Source organism: Haliotis rubra, unplaced genomic scaffold, assembly GCF_003918875.1.
Source record: "Haliotis rubra isolate DU_JTF1 unplaced genomic scaffold, ASM391887v1 Scf57, whole genome shotgun sequence".
In the NCBI taxonomy this organism is placed as follows: Eukaryota; Metazoa; Mollusca; class Gastropoda; order Lepetellida; family Haliotidae; genus Haliotis; species Haliotis rubra.
The window spans coordinates 1,408,002-1,431,070 of NW_025767268.1; the positions used below are offsets into that span (position 1 = coordinate 1,408,002).

At 38.4% G+C, this 23,069-nt stretch overlaps 1 protein-coding gene and 1 long non-coding RNA gene across 9 annotated transcripts in view; one reads left to right on the forward strand and one right to left on the reverse strand.

Moving 5' to 3' along the window:
* Positions 1-23,069, forward strand: part of LOC124254238 (b(0,+)-type amino acid transporter 1-like) — a 139,782-nt gene that overhangs the window by 108,459 nt on the left and 8,254 nt on the right. For 5 of the 8 annotated variants that reach the window (XM_046688130.1, XM_046688132.1, XM_046688131.1 and 2 more), the window contains 6 exons: positions 6,991-7,158; positions 12,132-12,233; positions 16,771-17,037; positions 17,758-17,883; positions 21,375-21,474; positions 21,865-21,909. In XM_046688130.1, coding sequence (XP_046544086.1) covers positions 6,991-7,158; positions 12,132-12,233; positions 16,771-17,037; positions 17,758-17,883; positions 21,375-21,474; positions 21,865-21,909 — 808 coding nt within the window. Of the gene's footprint in view, positions 1-3,006; positions 3,120-6,402; positions 6,518-6,990; positions 7,159-12,131; positions 13,183-16,770; positions 17,038-17,757; positions 17,884-21,374; positions 21,475-21,864; positions 21,910-23,069 lie in introns of those variants that run through there. The other 3 variants (XM_046688134.1, XM_046688137.1, XM_046688138.1) reach the window with 3 other exon arrangements.
* Positions 582-22,654, reverse strand: LOC124254253. Its single transcript, XR_006892429.1, has 3 exons — positions 22,564-22,654; positions 720-727; positions 582-592 (listed from the first exon to the last, which is right to left on the reverse strand). It is a non-coding gene; the product is annotated as an uncharacterized LOC124254253 (long non-coding RNA).

Genomic DNA, 23,069 nt, shown 5'->3' on the forward strand with positions numbered 1-23,069 from the left:
TGTACTGTCTGCTTTTCTAGACGTGCCTCTTCAAAATGGTTGGAATTACTCTACATCCATGGCCTTAGTCTTCAGTGCAGCCTTGGGGCAAGGCTACCTACCCCCTACCACACAGTTTTTTTGTATCTACCCTGTCACTTTACTATGCAGTGACATGCCACAGTTGGTGATGAATGGAAGTATGTCAGTAGTGTCAATCATGTATTGAAGCCAGCAGAAAGGAATACCCTGGAGTTGGGGCTGTTTTACATGTCAACACAAAGATCGGCACTGTTGTCCAACTTCCAGTGGCAGAGGTGAAGGCCTGGGGGTTGTCAGGAGTCAACCACTGTGAAAAGCATTTGCCTTGGGATAAGTGTATGTTCTCTGAAACAAGGGTAGGTTGTTTTGGTATTTGTCAAGCAATGGTATAGATAATGATCATCTGTTATCCAGCTTTTATGGCTTCTTTAGGTGTGTTTGAGTAGCTTTGTGGTTAAAGCATTTGCTTGTCATATTAGGGCCCAGGTTCAAATCTTTACATGGGTAAATGTGTGAAGCCAAGTTTGGGCTGAGATGTAACTGGAATATTGCTTAAAATGGAATAAAATCTCTCTCACTCACGCACTCATGCACTCACTCACTGCTGGTAGCTTCTTGAAGGCATGTGGATCTCTGAAGTAAGGTGATATTTTCAGACACTTACTAAAAAAAGGCATATCATTGCACATGCATTATACCAGTTTCTCTGATCCAGATTTGATGATGAACAGGCTACGTGATATTTGCTAGATGTGTAAATCAATGCTCCCACACTGTCAAGTGTAAATCTACTTGCTGCCACTGTAACATACACACCTAAATCGGGCGGTCGGGTAGCCTAGTGGTTAAAGCGTTCGCTCATCACGCTGAAGACCTGGGTTCGATTCCCCACATGGGTACAATGTTTGAAGCCCATTTCTGGTGTCCCCCGCCATGATATTGCTGGAATATTGCTAAAAGCGGCGTAAAACTCACTCACTCCTAAATCATGGAGTAACATTTATATATATTTTCATCATGAATTATAGATCCACAACAGGTGATGTATTAGGATTCAGATGTTGGGAAAATATAAATATAAAATTATTACCGTAGGTTAAGCATGTTCAGGAGCAGGTGATATATAGATATATACCAGCCTAATTTGATAAGAACCCATCTCATAGACATACTATTCACTTGCACAAATGTTATGTCTACGTAGTTTCATACATTGACTTGACTTATTTTATACCATTATACCTGCCGTCACCTATATTATATTAGAATGACACTGAGCTGATACTTCAGTTTAGACTAATTGAGATTTAGCTTCTGTATGAGCAGGCCTATTTAATATGATAATCTCCTTCAAAGCATCCAGTAAATGTGTCAACAAGATGTATTGCCAGTTCAGTTAACGGGATTATGTACTCTGTCCTGTCTGGTCATTCAATTATAGTAGGGCAGCCCCCATTATGTAGCAATAGTAAATCAAATTCTGTTGATTGTTTAAGTTTTAGTTGAATAGTGGGGATGTTAGGCAGTAGTGTTTATACTCCCCAAACAAGGCTATGTCCCTTACCCTCACCACAGGGGTTTGTACCGACTATATGTAAGAAATTGCTATTCTGCTTGTGTCAATAAGACTGTGATTGGCTCTTTGCTGACTAATTCCCCATAGCAAGCAGCACACCATTTGAAAGATTTCTTCTTTAGGAGGCATATAGAAGTTTTAGTACTAAGTAAGGATATGATATATGCTTTGGTAGACTTCATTATTACAATGTGGTAGTGCAAGCATGTCGCTCCTCATCGTAAAGAAAGAAGTTGTTCAACCATACATCTGATCCTTATATCTGGAAGGTTTTCCACTTCAGAAGTACAAATAGCACTACCATAACACATGTATAACATCAGAGTAATAATGATGGTAATAGATAAATAATAGTCCATTGGCATTGCTCTTTCTCCATGCATGGTATCACAGTCAAACTGCACAGTTTGCTGAAAGAAGTATTGTATACAATAAAGAGGAAGTTGTTGTCTTATACGAGATGAAAGAAGTGCGTTCCACCCAACCTGTTGTCTGATGAGGATGGTTATGTTATTTCTCCCCTCCGTATCTTAAACGCTGTTACTGTGTTTATTCAGTCAGTGTTACAAGACAGGTGATCTGCTTTCATTCCTTGTATCACAGTTTAATTATCCTATCAATGTCTCCTGGCTGCTGCTGTTAACAGGCAAGTATTTTTTGTATTGCTCTTTATTTTGAAACTCTGCCCTGATTTTCAGAGTTTGTAGTAATCATCAGTCTGTTATGTGTGGCATACTGCACTTTGGTAGCACTAAACTGGCCTACTTTCATCAGGCTAACGAAACACTGTCAAGTTTCTTGTATAAAGACATATATATAGGCTCTGTGTGGGAAGCTGCTGCTCATTACGGTTCATACCTTCAGGCAAAAGTATGGCGATATGATGCTTTTATCACATGCTTTGATATATCATGCTTGTTGTGTTTGATTGTCAACAGCTGTTTATTTTACAATTCAGGAGTGGTTTCACATGTTTATGGATCAGCTGTTTCACGTGGGCTCAAGTGTAATTCTCGAAGATTGTTTTCTTCCTGTTGAATAATATCACAAATGGCAGTAAAAAAATCCCATCAAACTTGATAGCTAATGAAAGTTGCACATGACTTGGTGTTTAAAGAAGAAACTATGAGGAGTAGGTTGTATTTTTTATCTTTTCCCCTCTTACTGCTCTTTACTGATCGGTTATGATAATGTGTTTGCAAGTTGTTTTTAACAACAGGCACCATTGTATGTGATGTGACTGGAATAGTAGTAATGGCAGCACTTAACACACCACTCACCAAGGTTTGAATGTATTTTAGTAAAGTAATAACAAACAGCTGTTTAAGTGGCAGCATGATAAGACCAACTGTCATCTGTGACCAGAGTTAGATTAGGCTGATTTAGTGTCATTCGTTTACTGGAGTGCAGTGAAGGATTTACTTGAGCACACATGCTTAAATTCATTTGACACCTTACCTGGTAACGTTTTAGCTGTAGGAAGGAGGGTAGAGCTGCTGTAGAGAGAGTCTTGGAGAGCAAGGTGAGAACCTCTTTCAGGGATTAGGATTGAGAACTTTGACAATGGGCCATTTTCAGGTTTATTAGCCATTTTCTGAATTTAGAATGGGCCATTGCCCTTTGTATCAATAGTAAACTTCAAAATTTTAATAGGCCATTTTTTATTCTGCCCCTGCCTTTCCCAATCCCTGCTCATTCTTATGTTATCAGATTTACGCAGATTTGAGGTCAATGTCACTAGTGTGACTGCCCAGATCAACAGGCAGGAAACTGCACTACATGCTGTGTGGACCTAGTGGTAGTTGCGGATGTAGTGGAGGTTGTAGTTGTAGGGGAGTTGTCTTGGAATTGTAGTAGATGTGGTGTTGTTGTAATGAAAGGTGAGGTGAGTTGAAATTGGGTTTTACGTCGTGCTTGAGAATATTTCACTCATATGACGATGTGTATGTGTATGTGCGGCTTGTTGTACTAGCCCAGACTTAAGCTGGTTTTATAGTGCTAGCCCACTGAGACACCATGCCGCAGTGAAGCATGAATACCCCACTCAGACACATTATACTGACTCCGAGTCGACCAGTCCTTGTTGTACCCATTAATGCCGAGCGCCAGGCAGGGACCAACAAGTACCATATTTTAACGTCTTTTGGTATGACGCGGTCGGGGATCGAACCCGCGACCTTCCGCTCTCCGGGCGGACGCTCTAACCACTACACCACGGAGGCGGTCGTTGTAGTGAAGGTAGTGGAGATAGTGTTAAAGTAGAATTAGTGCTGAAGCAGTGTTGTAGTTGTAGTAAGATTAGTGTTGAAGTCCTATATATAATAATAATAATATTGCATTTCTATAGCATCTGATATGCAATTGAAAGCTGCTCAGCGGTGCTTTACATAAATACAAACATGAAACAACACAGAAGTGAAGGCAGTGTTACAGTTATAATGGAGGTAGCATTGCAGTGGAGGTAGTGGTATAGTTGTAATGGAGGTATTATTGCAGTGGGGGTGATGTTATAGCAGAATTAGATTAAAAGTGGCACTATTGTGTGGCTGTGTTGCAGTTAAGGTGGAGGTTGTGTTGTAGTGGAGATAGTATTACAGTGGAGGTGGCGTTGTGGTCGAGGTAGTGGCCCATGGAGTGAGTGAGTTTAGTTTTACGTCGCAGTCAGCAATATTCCAGCTGTATGGCGGCAGTCTGTAAATAATCGAGTCTGGACCAGACAATCCAGTGATCCACAGCATGAGCATCGATCTGCGCAAATGGGATATGATGACATGTCAACCAAGTCAGCAAGCCTGACTACCCAATCCCGTTAGTCGCCTCTTATGACAAGCATGTGTTACTGAAGATCAAATCTAACCCGATCTTCACAGGTTTGTTACAGTGGAGGTAGTAATGCTGTTATATAAGTATTGAGTCAATGCTGCAACTGAGGCAGTTCTGACTTAGAGGTGATGTAGTAGCTGTCATGGAGGTAGTGTTGTAGTGGAAGAAGTGTTCAGTTGATGCTGAGATGGAGTCAGTTTTTCAGTAGGGAGAAGCATGTGTAACATGATATTGACTCAGATAGTCGTTGCTTCCTAATCCTTCCTTGGCCTGATGCTCAGTGCTTTCACACACAGAACTTCTTGCTGTCCCACTATCTTCACCCTGATGGCAGAACAATTTATGTGCTTCTCAAGCCTGCATTATTGTTCCTTGCTATTTTTGCAGGTTGTTTTTTTCCCCTGGATGCCAACATTCATGGTGGATTACTATTAGTTTGCCAGGGTTGTTACACAGTTTATTTGTCAGAAGTATGCTGACAGATATCATAGTAAAAATACGGAAATGTTTTACCAGTGCCTGTCGGGTTGAAAGGGGAAACCATATGAAAGCAATTATAGAGTGGGAATATTTGCTCTCTGGGGCCATGTAAGTGGGTTTGAATGAAGCTTTAAGCTAATCACCTGAGAGGAAGTGATCATGTGGTGGCCAGGGCCCCATTCCACAGACAGATCATAGGCTACCATAGTTGTAAGTCTAGGTTAAAGTGTGAGTTACGATCATCTCATCACTACAATAACTTTGGGGAACGGATCCCAGGGATAATGTACAGTGAAGCATCTTTAGCTAGAGTTGCTAATGAATGAGGTGGGATGAGGTGAAATTGGGTTTAACATCGTGCTTGAGAATATTTCGCTCATATGACGATGTGTATGTGTATGTGCGTCTTGTTGTACTAGCCCAGACTTAAGCTGGTTTTATAGTGCTAGCCCACTGAGACACCATGCCGCAGTGAAGCATGAATACCCCACTCAGACACATTATACTGACTCCGAGCCGACCAGTCCTTGTTTTACCCATTAATGCCGAGCGCCAGGCAGGGACCAACAAGTACCATATTTTAACGTCTTTTGGTATGACGCGGTCTTGGCTAATGAATGAAATCTAGCCAATGTGATGTTCAGTTCTAATTTACTCATTCAGTTTAATGAGCTTTAAGATATTAAATATATAATCTCAAGACGTTAAAGAACACTTGTGGCTTTCATGTTAATATAGTTAATTTGACATGACGTGAAAGAAATGGTTATGACAGAACAACCACAGTAGTATTAAACAATCAGTGATGACAGATTTATATAACTATAGTAATACGAAACAATCCAGCGTGACACATAAACTATAGAAGTCTAAAAGAGTTGTTTGACTTTTAACTTCTTTTGAGCAGTATATGTTGTGTCATCCACAGTCTGGGCAAACCAAATAGCACTGTTTGATCCTCAATGAGGATTCTTATGGCACAAGAATATTTATGTTCCCAGTATATCAAGTAAAATTTTGAATAAATGATTCACTGTACTCAACAAAAGCAGTAACCAGTGATTCTTCCACATTTTGGACAATAGTATATCCTTTGAACAACGTTAGACTTTTGTTTGAGGCTGATTAGGAAAAGGTTGCACAAGTGGTCCAGTTCATTATCTGGAGTTACTTCCCTTAGGCATGACAGTAACCTGTGATTCAGGGTTCAAAGTACAGTTTGTCATGAGTATGTCTCTAGGTCTGTCAGCATCATATTAATGCACGCCAAAGCGATAAAAGTCTAAGACCTGCATCACATGCCTCCCATTTGAAAGTTTTATGCCCTGATATGACAAAACTACTGCTCAGAGCAGCAGTACATATGGGATGGTTGGTCTGGGGTTGTTTAATCAAGAGAACCGCTCATACAGCCCGATAAGTGTCTGCGGTAGATGACGTACACAGCTGCAGTGTTGTCATTGTATTGCATGTCATGGCGTCCAGGACACTGAGGGATGTCAGGGTTATCCAAGGTTACATGCATGTATGTACACAATGTCAGACGACACTACCCTACATGGTATGGAGGTGACTTCTTCAGATAGGTCTTGATATTTAGTCTGCAATATAACTAACGTGAGTTTTTCATCCAAACCATAAAACAGATTAAATTTTGTTGAGTGCCTACATGATGAGTGGAGTCACAATCTTTTGAGTTGAGCCCGAACATCACACTCGACATCTTTTCCTCAGATGTTAGCGTTATCTGAGTATACATGTTGTTATGAGCTGAGCACACTTGTCCGGACAGAATTTACAAGGCTTGGGCTTCAGACTAGGCGTTAAAACATGAACTATGTGTATGCAGTATTTTTATGTTTTATCCTGAATGAGCAGCTTTTCAGACTAGGCGTTAAAACATGAACTATGTGTATGCAGTATTTTTATGTTTTATCCTTAATGAGCAGCTTTTCTGCCATGTACAGCAATTTTTTTGTACAGTCAATCATTCAGTAAATTATGAATCAACAAAGTGAAGCATTGTTCCGATTGTTTCATGAACGTGAAATATTTTATTTGAGAATTAAATTTTAATTGTTTCTTTCCAGTTCCTCAACACAAGATGTCGAACGGTAAATCATCAGATGCGAGGTATCGCGGGGTGCCAAAGGACAGCGACTGCAATGGCTCCGTTGTCGTGGAGGAGAGTACGGTGTCCCTGAAGAAGCGAGTCGGTCTCGTCAGCGGGACTGCGCTAATTGTTGGAACAATGATTGGTAAGGTCAACAAGATGACAAGTAGTGGCATCCCTTGGTCAACTCACATACTGAGGAGTGCATAGAGATTCTGGTCCCAAATTATTGTCATCTCATTGTAAATGTCACACTGGAAACAGTGGCTTACATCAATTATACCTCTTTAAGTAGAAAGGATGTTACAACTATTCTTATATAATATATTGTTTTCAATATCATTAGTGAATCATTGAGGCAAGTGTATATGGTACTTATGTTTGTCTTTGTTAACAGATTATTTTCCAAGAACCAAGGAACATGCAGTTTTCAAGGCATAAAACTGTTTGGAATATCTTTGCATTAACTTAATCCTAAACTTTGACATGGCTTATATGTGTTATAATTCAAGTTCCAGAAATATGCATACCATTCATATATGTTAAAGAACGTCTGCTTCTGTGATATTAGTACTGTTAATCTGTCACAGTGTTTTTAAACTTCTTTTAACTGGTATTTATCTTTTAAGACCAGGTGCCATTTTCTCTCAGTGCTACTGGCTATGATTCATGATGTACTTGGTTACCTGTATGTGTGGCAATACTGAGATAAAACTGATAAATATCTCAAGGTTATTTGCTGTTGCTAGAGTACTTTTAATCATAGCCCTAAACATGTCACATTTAACATAGGACGCGTAATTCTGATTACTAATTTCTAGCACTGCAAATAGTTGTGACAGTATCCCATTGGTATAAATCTTATGTTGAGATTAGGACAGGGTTCGTTTCTTGTGCCCAACGCATAATCCTTTCATTATTTCTCATTAAATGTTTGCAGATTTGTCAGCTTGATGTGACTTAGTTTAATTTGAGGGTAGTGTTTGTTTCTGGAGCAGAAAAGTTCTGGGTTTTTTATAAAAAGTATGATACTTAATTCATGCAGGATGTTTGATAAAGCATAAAAAAGACGAGAATCTAATGGTGTCATATCCTGGACAGTTCATCCGGATGTAACCAACATTTTGATTGATATAGTCAGACATAATTACACATTATTTTATGATTCTAAACATGTTTGTTTTGTGTTTGATGCTGAAGTCAGCAATATTTCAGCTGTATGATGGTGGTTGTAGATAATCAAATTAGGGACAGACAACCCAGTGGTTGACGTCATGACGATCAATCTAGGCAAATAGGACATGATGACATGCATCAACAGTCAGCGTGTATAACCACCAGAGCCTGTTAGTCGAATCTTAACAAAAATATAGTTTGCTTAATAACAGTTCTAATCTGATCTTCATGGCTAAGAATATTTAAATAGGTGGGCTATATCGATGACTTCATTTTCTTTTCTTTATGACTTTAATGTAAAGTGTTACACATAGTTTAACAGTCTCTATAACATAAGTAAATAATTAAATGAGCAGTAAATCATGGTAGTGTAATTAGTTGTGAGAGCCAGACTGTAGTAAACAGGCAACATCTGTCTGATGGTTAATACAGCCAATTGCTGCAACACACTATTTACTTGCCTCTCATACCCTACTGGTCGTTAGCTTTCTCTCCCAGACCCACCACAAGGAAGCCTGACAAATACCTGATAAAGCTATATATCATATGGCTATTTAGACACTCCTCTGTAATTAGGGTGCAAGTCCAATGGTATAATCACAGTGAATAGCTACAACATTGCTGATGCGGCGTTAAGTAATATTTACTTACTACCAATAGTGTAACCTTTACAGGGAATTACCTGGATTCCAGATCAAGTTTCCTCTGCAATAAGATAGGGAAAATTTGTTCAGATTGTTGGGTTTAGGGGGTGGGTTGTTAGCTTTATTTTTGGGGGTGTTTTCATTCTGTTCTTGTTTATTTTTAGAATCCAAGGTGAAGATGTAATATTGTCAAACTAAATATTTCAGCCACCTCAATTGTCTATGTTTTTTCATCAGTGAAATATATAACATTATATTGCTATAAGGTTTAAATATGACATGAATTGGAAAATTGGTCATTCCGTGTTTACATCTGATCAGGTCTAAATAAAACTTCTTAACTGTAACAAACATTAGTATTCATCACCTAACACTGTCTTTCCTTCTTCTATTTTTTTTTTTTTTTTTTTTTTAAATTGCCAGGGGCGGTGGGGTAGTATAATGGTTAAAGCGTTGGCTCGTCACGCCGAAGACCCGGGTTCGAATCCCCACATGGGCACAATGTGTGAAGCCCATTTCTGGTGTCCCCCGCCATGATGTTGCTGGAATATTGCTAAAAGCGGCGTAAAACCAAACTCAGTCAGTCAGTCAGTTTAAAATTGCCAACTGTTATAAACTTGAGTCACTTGATGAAAATTCTGTGTGATATTACAAACTGTATGGTGTATCAAAAACAAAAAGAGCTTGGGAAACCACAAAGAGCTTAGGAATACTGCTTTAGGCTTCAGCGTTGGTAACCTATGTTGGTTGAAACAGCCAACCAGTTGTGTAAGAGGGGTTGACTGTTTATAGAATTTTATCACACCCCAATGGCATGGATCAATGCTCACAATATTGTGTAGGACAAATTTACTGGTCATCATATAACTGGAATTTTGCTCAGTGCAGTGTTAAACACCTCTCGCATGGTCTGTAGAATCTTAACAGCTGACAGTAGATACTTGGAGGAAAGGAAAAGGATTTACTTTATGCGATTGAGTTCTAGTTTAGTGACTAATTACAGTCATTTTAAGGCCAACCACTACTGGAGAGAAAGAGAAATCTGATCACTCAAGTATTTGATTTCTAGTATATGAATCTGAGGGCCACTAATCAGGCTCTACACTTATGAGGATATTGTCACAACAGTTTGTGTTGTTAGAAAACTAAATGTTAATGTCGAGGGTTCCTTGTTTTGACCCAGTTACAACTTCAAGAATGAGAGATTCCAAGGATATAACACTGCAGCAGAACTCAAAATGTCCGTCAGTATCGTGGGGCGGCGGGGTGGCCTAGTGGTTAAAGCGTTTGCTCGTCACGCCGAAGACCCGGGTTTGATTCCCCACATGGGTACAATTTGTGAAGCCCATTTCTGGTGCCCCTGCTGTAATATTGCTGGAATATTGCTAAAAGCGGTGTAAAGCTAAATTCAGCCAGCCAGCCATCAGTATCGTGCACTGCATGGACTACTGTTTCAAAGTTATTTTCAACTCTCTGTACATAAGCTATCAGGGTTATAGCACTACAGTACAAGTATCTATTACTGAATGACTCTACTGTTACAATGAAATTGATAACATTGTGTGTACGATTGGTTGGGATATTCACCTAGGCCTGTTGTCCTTGTTTGACGTCTGTGTCAAACTTAGGTGCATATTTCCTCTATAGTGTTATGTATTGTGAAAGGTCCGACCTAGACAGCTTTTGAACAATATGAAAAGTCGTTTTTCAGATCTGGCAGGTTGTCAGGTATCAGTCTCTGTAAGACATAAAGGATAAATGAAAAGGCTTAAAGTTTGAGGCTGACATGTTTATTTAGATTCACATGTTTTTGTTACAATTTACAAATTTGAAATCTGAAGATATGTACAAGCTTGGGCCCTATCCACAAAGCTTTCTTAGAACCATGTCATTCGTAAGCCTATGATAAAGTATTATAGTTATGATAGCAGGGCTCCAGATAATTTTTCAACATCAGGACTACGTACTCTTTATTTTTTCAATATAGAAGTACTGGAAAAACTTAAAGAGTACATTAAGAGTACTGAATGGAAATTAGTAATCAGTATTCTTGTGTTTCGTTTGGTATATGCACGACAACATTGCTTCTCTTGTGTAAACAGGTCAATAAACAATAAAACAATACTTTTTCATATAAATACGTCTGTAAATGAATCGTACACCATTGCTGTGGTGCGTATCTGCTACGTTTTCAAAATTATTTCCTATCGTATCGTGCATATTTTGTATCCGTACATACGCCGATACTGCCCTTATCTGGAGCCCTGTGATAGGTCATAGTGCTATGAACGCTTTGTGGATCAGGACCCTGGTCTTCTTAAAGGCACAATGTCACACATTTTTGACAATATTTTGGACTACATTATATATATTGGGGCATATGCACTCACTTTAGCTTCCTATTGATGCAATAAAAGACGTATTATCCCTTACTACTTGCCTGAAATCAATAATTAAAACTTTGAGGCGAACAGCTTCCAAAGAGAAACACTTGCCATATATGGAATGTAAACAATTCCTCCGTACATCGAAAACTGTCACACGCGGTGTTGTCAGTGTTTGCCGAACTGGTTAGGATATTCATAAAGAACACTCAAAGGGACATAAATCTATGGGGTTTGCTTGAAATAATGTTCATCCATTAGAGGGCACTAGGGTCTATTTAATGCAACATTGCTTTAATTCATTCGAAATTTTTAATTTGATATTGTAATCTAAATACGTAGCTTCCCTGAGGGCTGATAGTTAGTATTATTGAGGGAATGCATTATTTATTTTTAGAGAAGTGTGGTGTGATGTAGTGCCTTTAATGAATGAGTACTGCAGTCAGTAGTGTTACAGCTATATCATTGCAGAGTTACCTGATTTATCTTGTTTTACAGGCAACAACAGTTTCAACAACATGTCAAAGTTTGGAGAAGTAAATCATTGGTTTTTCAAACATTATTATAATTCCATGATATATTTATGAGTATATGTTACTATTACTGCCATCTGTTAGATGTAGCTCCAGAATGGCAGTCAGGCTTCAATACGTTGTTCAGCATATTTCCCCCAAAATATGAAGAACAACTTCTTTATCTGAAAACAGTAATGAATAATAACAAAATTTATATATATTTTATATATGAAAATTTGAAATTGAGTTTTGTTTAAAGTGCCTTAATTTTGTAATCAAATTTTAATGTAGAAATTTATGATTTCTTTTGTTCATATACTAGAATATAGTTGATGGTTTGCATGACTGTACGCTTCTTTGAAATGATAATGGAATGGTTTTGATGTTTGAATTTTTCAGGGTCTGGTATATTTATATCACCAAAGGGAGTATTACATGGCACAGGCTCCGTGGGATTGAGTTTGATGGTGTGGGGCGGATGTGGCCTCATCTCGCTGTGTGGTAAGGGAGACAACTCTCAGTCCAGTGCACTCTACTGCATGTGATGGCAGTCTGGCGGCTGGTCGGCCTACCTGAGATCTGAGGACATCAGAAACTAGGACCCAGACCGATCAGTCCGACTGACGGGGCAACAAACCACACTGCAGAGAGCTGACTTGTTTATAAAGGGCTCACAATAGAACACAAACATATGAATATTTCATGTCTGTATTTTCATTGTTGGTAAGATAAAGCTAATGGCTACAAAAAGCAGTTACACAGATTTTCAAAAGACACAAGGACTTCTTTTTCTCTTAGTTTTATTTTGAGCCCTGTTATTTTCTGTATTATTTAAATGTTCTGTTATTGTTGATGTTGTTCTTAAGGGATTCAGTTAAAGTAAAAGCTTCATCTTTATCATAGTAAATGGATGCCATCAATATTTATCAAACATCTGAAAGTTAAATTCTTTGATAAAATTCTAGTTCATGTTCAATGAATTCTTATTTGAATGTATGCAGTTTCTGTTTTCATGTTAAAGAAACGAAATGAATTGACAATTGCAAAACTTTGTTTCAATGAAGTAGCACTTGATTTATTATATTCACTATGTGTTTAATTCAACAATACTTTTCAGAAACAGGGGAGACAACTGATTATGAGAGGGATGTGGGAGTTACTCCCCTTCCCAATTCAACATTGTTGTTTTTCTCTTTTACCTCACAGGTTCTCTGGCCTGTGCCAAGCTAGGGACTCTTTTTACAAAGTCAGGAGGCGAATATGCCTACCTTGCGGCCGCCTTCGGGCCAATACCAGCATATCTATGTGCCTGGGCTGCCGTGTTAGTCACAAATCCCCAGTTCAGTGGCTATCATCAGTCTGGGTTTAGCCGAATATCTATCTGAGCCATTATTCGATGCCTGTGGACCTCCCGACATTATAAAAAAGTTACTGGCTGCTGCAGCCATATGTAAGTACACGCCCAGTCCTATATTTGACTAAACAACTTTGACAATCTAAATTTGACAAAGCCTGCCAGCAAATTGCGAAGCAGGGTTGACCGAAGGTCCCCTGGTATCCGAATAGCTCATCCGAATAGCACCCTTCTACTACAGTTGCACTCCATGTGTCATTTCCAACCAGTGATTTGAGACTTTCACGCTAAGTGTCAGTTCCACTCTATCTTCGTGAGTATTTGAAACACGATACTATTCACGTTAGCATTCTATAAACTCTTATATGAAAATTCAGCTCTGGATGTCTCTTCTGTTTTGAGTTTGACATTTCAAAGAAAACATCTTTCAAATTTGTAACAAAACATCATCTTTACTTTTGACCTGGTGTTACAAATTTTCTGGTGGAGATCATGTTGCTACCAACTTCACCAAGGGTTATCTCCCCCTGCAGTTTTGGCTTAAATTTCTAAATCCAAAATTTAAAAAAACTGTTTGTCTTTATTATGTTTATCTTACCAACGTGTATGATACTCCGTGAATGCCTTTCAGAACAAGTGATATGAAACATTCTGAAATAATTAAACAGAATACTTAATTATTGCCAAGTTAAGTCATTCAGTTGTGTGCCTAAAACTATTTTTAGTTGCTTCACTCCAATTATAAGAGATAAAATTTGATGTTATGAAATAAAATATTGATTATGAGATGTTAATCAAAGAGCTATTTTCTGGAATTTTAGTTTAGTTTGTTTGGATTTTGACGTTGTAGGTGTTTTTATCACAGTGTCAGAGTGAATTATTGACAGATCATCTCATGATCAACATTTGAAATTTAAGATACCTTCTGAGGACATCAATATTGGATATTTACAAGGTTTGCAGTACAGTGTTTAATTCCTTATCCTAAGAACACAATGTTACTTTTGAAATAATCTTACCATTAATTCAGATCGATAATCACCAATAATGCTTTTCTAGAAAAGGTTTACTTTGTCCATAGTAGATTCTTCATTATCATAATACCAATTGAAGATTTGAACTACATATTTTTAATATTGTTCAGATTAATCGCTGTTTTCTAAAACTGATTTCACCATGATTATCAACTAAGCATGGTTTATTCATATTAAGATCACTGAAATCAACAATAATTGATCATCTGAAGAGCATATTCAAAGGTGATCTTAAACTTTGACATAATAAATAAGCCTTGGAAGCAAACAGTGTTCCTGTTGTGAAAACTACATTGAAATTGAAACTCTTTTGTGCTCCCATCTCTCTAATAGTACTTGTATTAAATTAGCTAACAAACCGGTATGAATTATTAGAGTAAATTAGACTTCAATCTGTTCATGTGTTAATGTGAGCAAAGAGTGAATGTCATTTATGTGTTACACTGTAATATTTTGCCCCAATTTATTTATGTTGGATACTTTACAACAGCAAAAATATTTGAAAATATAAGACTATAGACCAAACTGTTTTTATCAGCAACACAAATGCTATATCAGTCTAGATTATATACCTAATCCTGTGTCTTTTCGCTTTTGCAATAATGTCTGAATATCCAAAAAGTCTCTAACCATCTTGTTTTCAAACTCTTTACAATTCTCATTTGTTCAGAAAAGAATGTTATTGATTATTTTTTATAATTATAGGTATTGTTATGGTTACAAGAAATAGACCTGAAAGAAATCAACCACATGGAACTGTTCAATTTGAAATTTCAACTGGGATGCAGATAAAGGGGAGATAATTCTTACCATGCTGAGTTTATTTACATGGTGACGTGAATAGAGTGATATACAATGTTAAGTCAGTCACAGACCAGCTTGTTGGCTACAGTGTCATCTTACAGTTCAGTAAATTCCCAGGGCTTCAGTCTCATCACCCAAGACAGCATCTCAATATGACAGTGATATCACAATCATAAACAAAGTCAGTTGTAGACAGACTGTCACATATGTAGTCAGGCTTCCATACTGTAAAACAGTCATTCATAATCAGGACTAAAGTCAAAGTCAGTCATGCATACCGTCAAGCACAGTCAGCAATACACCAAGTCTATCGACCCGTGACAATCCGGGTTAGAATTGGTCTTTAGTAACCAATGCTTGTCATAAGAGGCGACAAATGGGATCGGGTAGTCAGGCTCACTGACTTGGTTGACACATGTCATCATATACCAGTTGCACAGATCGATGCTCATGCTGTTGATCACTGGATTGTCTGGTTCAGACTAGTTTACAGTCCACCGCCATATAGCTAGAATATTGCTGAGTGCAGTGTTAAGCAACAATCAATAGGGAAAAAAGTCTATTGTAACCATAGTCAGACAGCCTTACAGGCTTAATCATACAGTAAGACAGTCTTTGATTAATCACACAGCCATACATTTAGTTATACAGTGAGATGACTATTCAACCCTGCAAACATGTAGCCTTAATCTGTAGGACATACACACCAGCAGTGAGACAGACAGTCACATACACCTTATTACCATTGCTGCATGCCTTGGGTGGGAGCTGAAGGCTGTGTTGTTGTTATGAAAAGTGAAGCATTCATCCCAAGTACAAGTAATCAAAATCTTCTCTAACTTCCTGTCTTGTTTATAAGAATTTGTAATTACTATTCTAGAGTAGACGAAGTTTTGTACAGGTCAATGAAATAACATCTGTGGTAAATCAGATTTAATTGTGAATAAATTGGACTCTTATATATATCATTGACAAATGTAACGAAAGTTGAATGTAACATGTTTTACTTCATATCTACAAATGCTATATTTTCTTGTAACTATAGATACTGAATGTGTGATGGTATGAGTGTATAGCTGCTACCCCTGCTTCATGGCACTCTAGTGTATATATATATATATTCATTTGGTATATGATAAGTGCATTTAAGGTTCTACCCTATATACAATGGTTAGGCGATTTTAGAATTGAATGCGTTTACTGATTGGTCTCATTTTCAACTATAATCTCATGTATCACAACTAAGCTGGGCCTGTTATTAATTATCAGTTTTCTTCTTTCAGCATTTCATTAATTCTTGGCTTTCTTTTTTTCCAGATATCCAATAATGATTTTTGTTTTTTCGTAGGTAGCCGAAATAATAGCGTTTTGATCTCCTTTCAGTAAGAACATTCCACAATTTGTTTGTCAGTGAACTTTCATGTGTGCTTCAAATTAAATGCTTATGAACCAAAAAGTGTATGGAAAACAATTTTTACTTTTTTAGTCAAAATTATGTTTTTTGGTTATGTTTATTTGGAACTGATAGTACTCTCATGAAACTGCATTAATTAATGTCACCATGGTAACAACCCAACAGCAGCGTAATAAACAAGGTTACTTTCTCAATTGCCATGGTTACCATAAGTATCCATTTGAAGCACAAATGAGGTTCTTAATGTCTAGCACAAGTCTGCTGCTGTCTTCACTACAGAAATCCTGCCCTCCCAAACCCTAAGACCCACCCACCCCACCCTTCCGGTTAGAGAGTATGTGAGTTGAGAGTGAATGAAAGCTTGACTCAAACCCTAACCTCCATGTTGTTGCTAACGCCGCCCTACAAAGTCTGTCTGTTTCTGCGGAACAGGAGCCCTGACTTACGCCGAGCTCGGTACAATGATCACCAAGTCCGGATCGGAGTATGCCTACATCCTGGAGGCCTCCCACTCAATTATGCCCAAGTGGCTGGCTCCCATCCCCGGCTTCCTGTTTGCCTGGGTGTCCATCCTCATCCTGAAACCAGCACTGTTTGGAGTTGTGGCCCTTAGTTTTGGCATCTACGTAGCGGAGCCGTTCTTTGATGGTTGCAGTCCACCAGGATACCTTGTGAAGCTCATCTCCATCTTGTGTATGAGTGAGTAGAGTTGTACGCTGTTTGTTTGTTCAAAATTGTCTCTGTTCACTCAGCAGAAAATGGGTACCCGGTGGGATAAATCACATGACTATTAACCTTCTAGCACCTCACAGGCAGCATGGGTTATCCGGGGTAATAATGTCCAATATGTTATTTACCCTTAAAGCATGCCTGTGGGGCGTGGAGTTCAGCGCTACACAAGTGACCTTATTATTAGTAGTACACACTCAGCATTATTCCATAAACTCTAACTGAAGGCTGACTAAATATTGAAAGACAATCCAGTGATTGACATCATGAACATTGCGTATAAGCAATTAGGATACAATGACATTGCATTTATCAAGTCCGGCAAACTGACCACCATTTCCATTTAGTTGTTTCTGCAGAGGACATAGAACTTTGTGCAGTGTCAAAAGGGATACTGGACATGACTGCTTTCTAAATTTAATAGTTAATGATTGTCCTAGTTTTCACAGAGACATTTCATTACATTATATATGTGAAACACAATCCCTCTTTCAGAGGTGTCACAGATCTTTGATTTCTTTCATAGGCCATAAAGCTCATAAAATCTGATCACTTACTGTACACATACAGGCCAACATTTGTCTAGTAAGACCTCTGATTCAGTTATACATTATTTCATGTCTTTATGATGTTTCTATTTAATAAATGCCTTCTCAAGACTTGCTGAGTTGTTTGATGTAATTCTTTCAGTGGTAGTGTCCTTCATCAACTGCTACAGTGTGGAGTGGGCTACGAAGGTCCAGAATTTCTTCACGTTCGCCAAGCTGCTGGCTCTGGTTATGATCATAGTTGGAGGGTTCTACAAGATGTCTAAAGGTATGTCTATATTCTGCCTGTCATGATGTGTGCCGATGTTGGACTTATTGGTGTTGCCAGGTGTTTGTGTCATAACATTTCTAGTTCTGGAGGATTTGAGGAAACATTACCTGGAACTATTAATTCTGAGAAGAATAAATGTTGATCAAATGTCAAAAATCTATTGCATATTGAGGTCAAGTGAGCTCATATTTCTGAAAAAGGAGCAGCCACAGATGTGTCCATGCTGTTTGACTGATGCTTCAAGTCCTCCTTATCTGCCTTTCTGCCTGTTTCCAGTTTTGCTTGCTATCATTTGTACAGTCGGGTTTTTGCGTGACCACAGCTCCTAACGTAAATCTTAATCTTCAGGTTCCAGTTTTGAGTTTCACTTAGCTTCACAACTGTCTTTGTTTCACATTTCCTGATAATGTCTCACATGGCATTTTAAGGTGTCGGTGCATTCACTTTGTATTCCTTTACAGTCTATTTATTTTTACTTCTTACAAAATATCACTGATGGGTGCTAGGTGTTAACTCAATCACTTCACAGATAACATAGCCCAGCTTCATCCAGTAGGAAGGGCGGAGGGGTAACCAAGTGATTAAGACGTTCGCATACCGAAGACTTGCGTTCAAATCTGTGAGTGAGTGAGTTTCAGTTTACGCTGCTTTTAGCATTATTCCAGCAATATCACGGTGGGGGACACCAGAAATGGGCTTCACACATTGTGCCTATGCGGGGAATCGAACCCGGGTCTTCGGCGTGATAAGCGAACCACAAGGCTACCCCTCCGCCCCTTCAATTCTCTGTACAATTCTTCAGGTGTACAAGGAAAACTAAAGTAATAAGTTCGGCCTAACTACAGTCTCTGTGGTAGGGAGATAGGAAACGTAGAAAAAGGACTTTACTGAAGAGAGATTAGTGCAGAAATAAGCAATGCAGTTTTTTCTAAGTCCAAAGCGACTTATTTGGAACAGACCATGACTTTATGCAAATTATTGTGCGATGAGACTGTATTGCAAAGGACACTTTTTAAATGCCCATTTCAAAAATAAACTTATCTTTATTATAAACAATAGATGACGTAAACAATAATAACTTTAATACTGAAACTATTAAGGATGTAGCTACCATGGAGTCTCACTATCACTATAAAAGAAACAGGTTGGAGGGGTCATCTCAAACGGTGTGTCAGGACGGGTGTCACAGACGGTGGTTGGGGTCGGGCTGGGTGATAGAGATATCAGCTGAGATAAGATAATCCTTTAGGAGAAATAGATTGGGAAAGCAGACGGCATGTCATAACAATTTACAAATACTTTCCAGTCCTGTCGATCATTGGGTGGTCATGCCACCTATATATTTTGAGACATTTAATATGAAGACTGATTTAAGCTTTTCTATGGGTATCATACTCTTTTACATATCTCCACATAAACTTTGTGAAAGAAAGACACGTAAGATGTCAATCAATAGATGAGACATATTCAACACACATGAGAAAGCATAAAATATCTTTGAGATTACCCCTTGTGCCTATAGGCAGCACATGCATTTCATGCCAGGTGAGTCGACGGTCCGTCATCATACCTGTCTGAGCGACCTAATTGCCATCTATAGTCTGATGTATTGTTTTCAGCAGTTATTGGTATTTTTTCGAAGTTTTGCCCAATTTTACGAGTACACATGCTTTTCTGGATATCCTATTGCGCATTCCACTGAACGCCCAGTTAGGCCGATGTGGGTTATTTCGCCATATGCTATTGGCCATTTTGTAAATTTTAGGGATACAGAGTAACAGCCTTTTTCTATTTCCGATAGTACTTGAAGTCATGATAGTTTTCATTGTATACCTGTAGAGCCGTCAAATGGTGAAAGATCTTGTGCAGATAAAGGAGTGTTGACAGTTACATATACTCATCACCAGCTTTGTTGCAGTGGCAGCTGGCATGGAGATACGAGGCATATCATGATCACATCTTATATATGTTTTTTTCACAGATAACATCAGTTCTTGTGTTTCACATTCACATGTCAAATGTAACACAGCACCGCACAGGACAACAAACATCATGCATTTGTAAACTGTCTTCAGACAACTAATTATACAGTTTGATATTACATAGTGGTCGTGTGTGTGGGGAAGAGTGACCTCGCTGCTTGATGCAGATATTGTCCACACTGATGATGCTGCGGACATTGTTGTCATGGTATGGGGTGTACATTGTGTCAGGTTGGTTAGGAACATATTGCTTGGAAACCTGCTGCACTTTCTAACACAAGGTATGCTTACTAACAGGACGGACTAAACTTGTCTGGTTTCACTGGTTGATGTGTTTGTTAATCAGTCCCCCCTGAGATGGTACCCAAGTCCCAAAACATTCAAAGTAAATTTAAACTTGCCCTCTTTATAATCATAGAAATGTGACCTTTTAATGTATGACTAGATTTGTCAACAATTGCTAGCATCTGAAGGGATTGTGTAAATCCAGCGAGGGTCCATGCAGGAAGCTAATGTACTGTAAGTCCCCATGGTCTCTAGTATGGTGATCTACATTCAGTTGTTGCCAATCTACAGCCTGTTTTTATATTGCCTTGTCATCTATTGTTAAAATGTTTTAAATTTAGTTTCTAGTTGTTTTACTAGTTGTTTTACATTGACAGGTTTTCATAATTTATCTTTAATTATTATGAACCTATAATTTGATATATTCACGATATGGCTGAAATACTGCCGATGTAACTTTAAAAATTAACTCACTCACTCACTGTTTATCAGTATCTACAGTCTCAGTTTATGAATAGTTTCCATACAGAGTCCACATATCAGTATTTGGTCTTTGTCCTGTATAGATGCAGGTAATATATGTAGCAATGTTTAAAAGACAGCATTGTTGTTGTAAGAGGTGATGAAAGTGCTTTGGGTGTGACAACACAGCTATCACAACTTGACCATATCCCCCTGTGGTCAACTGTCCATATCCTCTACTGTCCAACCCGGTCACGCTAACAGTTTGACCCTATCCCCTCTTACAACCCTAGACCAGATCATCATTTCTCAACCCCTCATACCAAAAGGCTACCAAACCTTCTCTTCCCCACCACTTGGTTACAAGTACTTCAGAATCTTATGGGCGAGTAAAAGTAGTAAGTTAGTAAGTAGTAAGTGAACAAAGAAGAATATTTCAATTTCTAGTGAACTGAAAGTAGGATTATTATTTTTCAAAAATTGAAAATATTACTTATACATGAAAGAAAGTTAAATATCAATAGAATAACCCAAAACTAAATGATGTTTTGCATTGTTACACAAATGTACATCCACTAACCTAAAGTCTGTGGCTTATGAACAAATTTCTATAATAGCCAGTACCTAAAATCTGATAAATACTGACATATTTGAGGTAGAAGATTCAGAAGTTTGGGCCACAGACCCAGTTTGACATGTGATTGCATGTACATGCGTAATACAAGTTTCCATGGTAATAACTTTGGTGTTTGATTTCAGGAAACACTGAGTTTCTCTCAGAGGGGTTTGAGGACACAGTCAAGTCTCCATCACTGATAACGCTGGCGTTTTATGATGGCCTCTGGGCCTATGATGGATGGTGAGTGTCTGTGGTCACACAGTGGGTGTGGAGGATCAGCTGGTGTTGTACTGAGCTAGAGATTGTGTTCTAACACTACCCTCTCATATGAGTACCCTCAATTAATTCTGGGTCAGCATTAATTCCAAGTAAACTTGCATACAAAGTGTCTGGGCCAGGCTTGCATGTTTACAGGTTGTCATGATACACCTGAAATATTATGTACTGTTATATTATGTATTCTGAAACACAGAGGTATTGTATAAAAAAATTTCAATAATCTCAAGATTTGAAAATTATTGTATTGTCAAAGGTGTACCTTTTATGTCACGGTAAAAGGTGTACATGGACAGTGTTGCTATAAGTATGTGTCTGGTACATATGTATAAGGTATGATGTTTATGGTTTCAGGAACAACTTGAATTACATCACTGAGGAGCTCATCAACCCTAATGTGTGAGTACACATCACACTTGAAGCAATTTGTCCCCAATCTTGTACTATTCCCTTGAAGGTCCCAGTAACCTACCGTATATTACCGTAGATAAGCCGACCCCATAGATAAGTCAACCCCCTAACTTGACTCTTAAAATCAGTGTCAAAATGGTATGTTTTGTACATAAGGCAAGCCCCTGCGATGAGGTCCTAATCGCAGCAAACTCAGACAACTGGCAGTTACCGATAATTATAACTTCCGTCTGCATTAATCAAAGAATTCACAATCATATTGTGTCTACTCACGTCTCGAAATGAAGTATCGTTGACAGAAAATGGATACTATATTTTGTTTCGTTAAATATCATACTTATTGTAGCTGGACGATCACATGTCAACAAACTGATTTGCTTATTTTACCCCATTCCATGTGCGAACAACTTTCGCCTACCATGTTCATGAGGGTGCGTTTTTCGCCGGGACACGTGTGCACAGCTGATTGCTATTTCCGGCTCTATATATGAGACAAATACACACGGTAATCTTAATCCCTGCAAACAATGCCCAACAAAAACAAATTAGAACTGAAAAGGTAAATAATCTTGTCTAGTGATGTTTAATTGCAAGTTTGACATCTTTACTGACAAAGTCATCTTCTCTTGTTTGTTTCTTCACGCAAAGCGATACAATGTCGTTTTTTTAACCCCTTGAAAAAAGTTTGTCGAAAGTGTAACCCATAGATAAGCCGACCCCCATTTACAAACCTCTTTTTTTGGTCCTCAAAATTCGGCTTATCTACGGTGATATATGGTATGCATGTCATGAGCTGAGGGGCGGTGGGGTAGCCTAGTGGGTAAACCGTTCGCTCGTCGCGCCAAAGGCCTGGGTTCGATTCCCCACATAGGTAAAATGTGTGAAGCCCATTTCTGGTGTCCCCCGATGTGATATTACTGGAATATTGCAAAAAGCGACATAAAATCAAACTCACTCATTCATAAGAGCTGGATCAAATAGTCTTATGACTTACGTCATCATGTGTCATCATACCATGATAGTATGGGACATGCTAGTACCATCTAATACCGGCCTGCCTTGTCAACTGTTTAGTGGACTTGGTGATATAGGTGGAGCATCCTGTGGAAAACAACAAGAAACCAGATTATGTTCTGGACCTGATAAAT